The 960-nt window shown below is 42.2% G+C and overlaps 1 protein-coding gene across 1 annotated transcript in view; it reads left to right on the top strand.

Moving 5' to 3' along the window:
* Positions 1 to 960, top strand: part of MAP2K6 (mitogen-activated protein kinase kinase 6) — a gene marked incomplete at its 5' end in the record, with an annotated part of 37,714 nt that overhangs the window by 16,995 nt on the left and 19,759 nt on the right. The window contains one exon of the mRNA XM_023511209.1: positions 164 to 322. Coding sequence (XP_023366977.1) covers positions 164 to 322 — 159 coding nt within the window. The remainder of the gene's footprint in view (positions 1 to 163; positions 323 to 960) is intronic.

The following is a 960-nucleotide window of genomic DNA, read 5'->3' as shown; positions in this document are numbered from 1 at the left end:
TTGATTTGGATGGAGAGAAAAGGGGATGCTTGGGGAGAAATGAAGAATAAGGTCGATGAGGGAGACATCTTCTCTTTTGTAAGATGTAGTCCTCTCTGGTGGGTGGACTACAACTGGGATAATTTCCCATGTCTTTTCCTGGATAGGACTTCTGCAATCTGAGAAAATGCCTCACCTTGCGATCTCAGGCTAAGGATAATAAAACTGGGCATACTTAACATTCAATTTCTTTCTAGCCATGTGGTAAATAAATCTTTGTTTCTCTTGCAGATCGTAAAAGCATTAGAGCATTTACACAGTAAGCTCTCCGTCATTCATCGAGGTAAGCATCCATGAACTGCCACAACTGTTCCTTTTATAAAGTTTGGTTCTTTTATCTCAAGTCCCTCCTCCCCACCCTTCCCCCGTGGATGGATGGACGTAGAACTGAGTCTTGCAAGAGAACAAAAGAGCTTTCCTCGGGGCGGGACAGCAGATCGTTTGAGGAGCAGTTCTTTATCATGGCTGAGGACACAAGAAGACACGGGCTTTGTGATACATCTGAACTGAATATAAAATACTGGTTATGAGCACGGGTGGGATTATGTCACGGAGAATTCTAGAGAATGTGATAAAAATTCATCTTGTATTGGCCATCACATGGGAGCAGGTTAGAAAGGCAGCATCACGGATCTTAACACCAAATGAATTGGCATCTGCCTTTTGATCAGAATCCTCGGCTGATTCTTGTGTATTTTAAGGCAGGAGAAAGTGGTTTTTTTTCCTTCTCGCCTCCCCTTCCTTCCTCTCCGCTTTTTATCTCTTTATCCTTCCGTTCATCCACTCCTATGTCCATTCATCTATCTTCTACCCACCCATTCACCCATCTCTTCATCTTGTGTAATATTTAAAAAATAAAGCACGGTAATAGATGCCCTGAAAGGCGTCTGAGAAGAAAATAGTATTCCTAGTAAAATTACA

Source organism: Otolemur garnettii, unplaced genomic scaffold (genome assembly GCF_000181295.1).
Source record: "Otolemur garnettii isolate 467f Iridium unplaced genomic scaffold, OtoGar3 scaffold00018, whole genome shotgun sequence".
Classification (NCBI taxonomy): Eukaryota; Metazoa; Chordata; class Mammalia; order Primates; family Galagidae; genus Otolemur; species Otolemur garnettii.
This window is presented reverse-complemented; position numbering and strand designations above follow the sequence as displayed.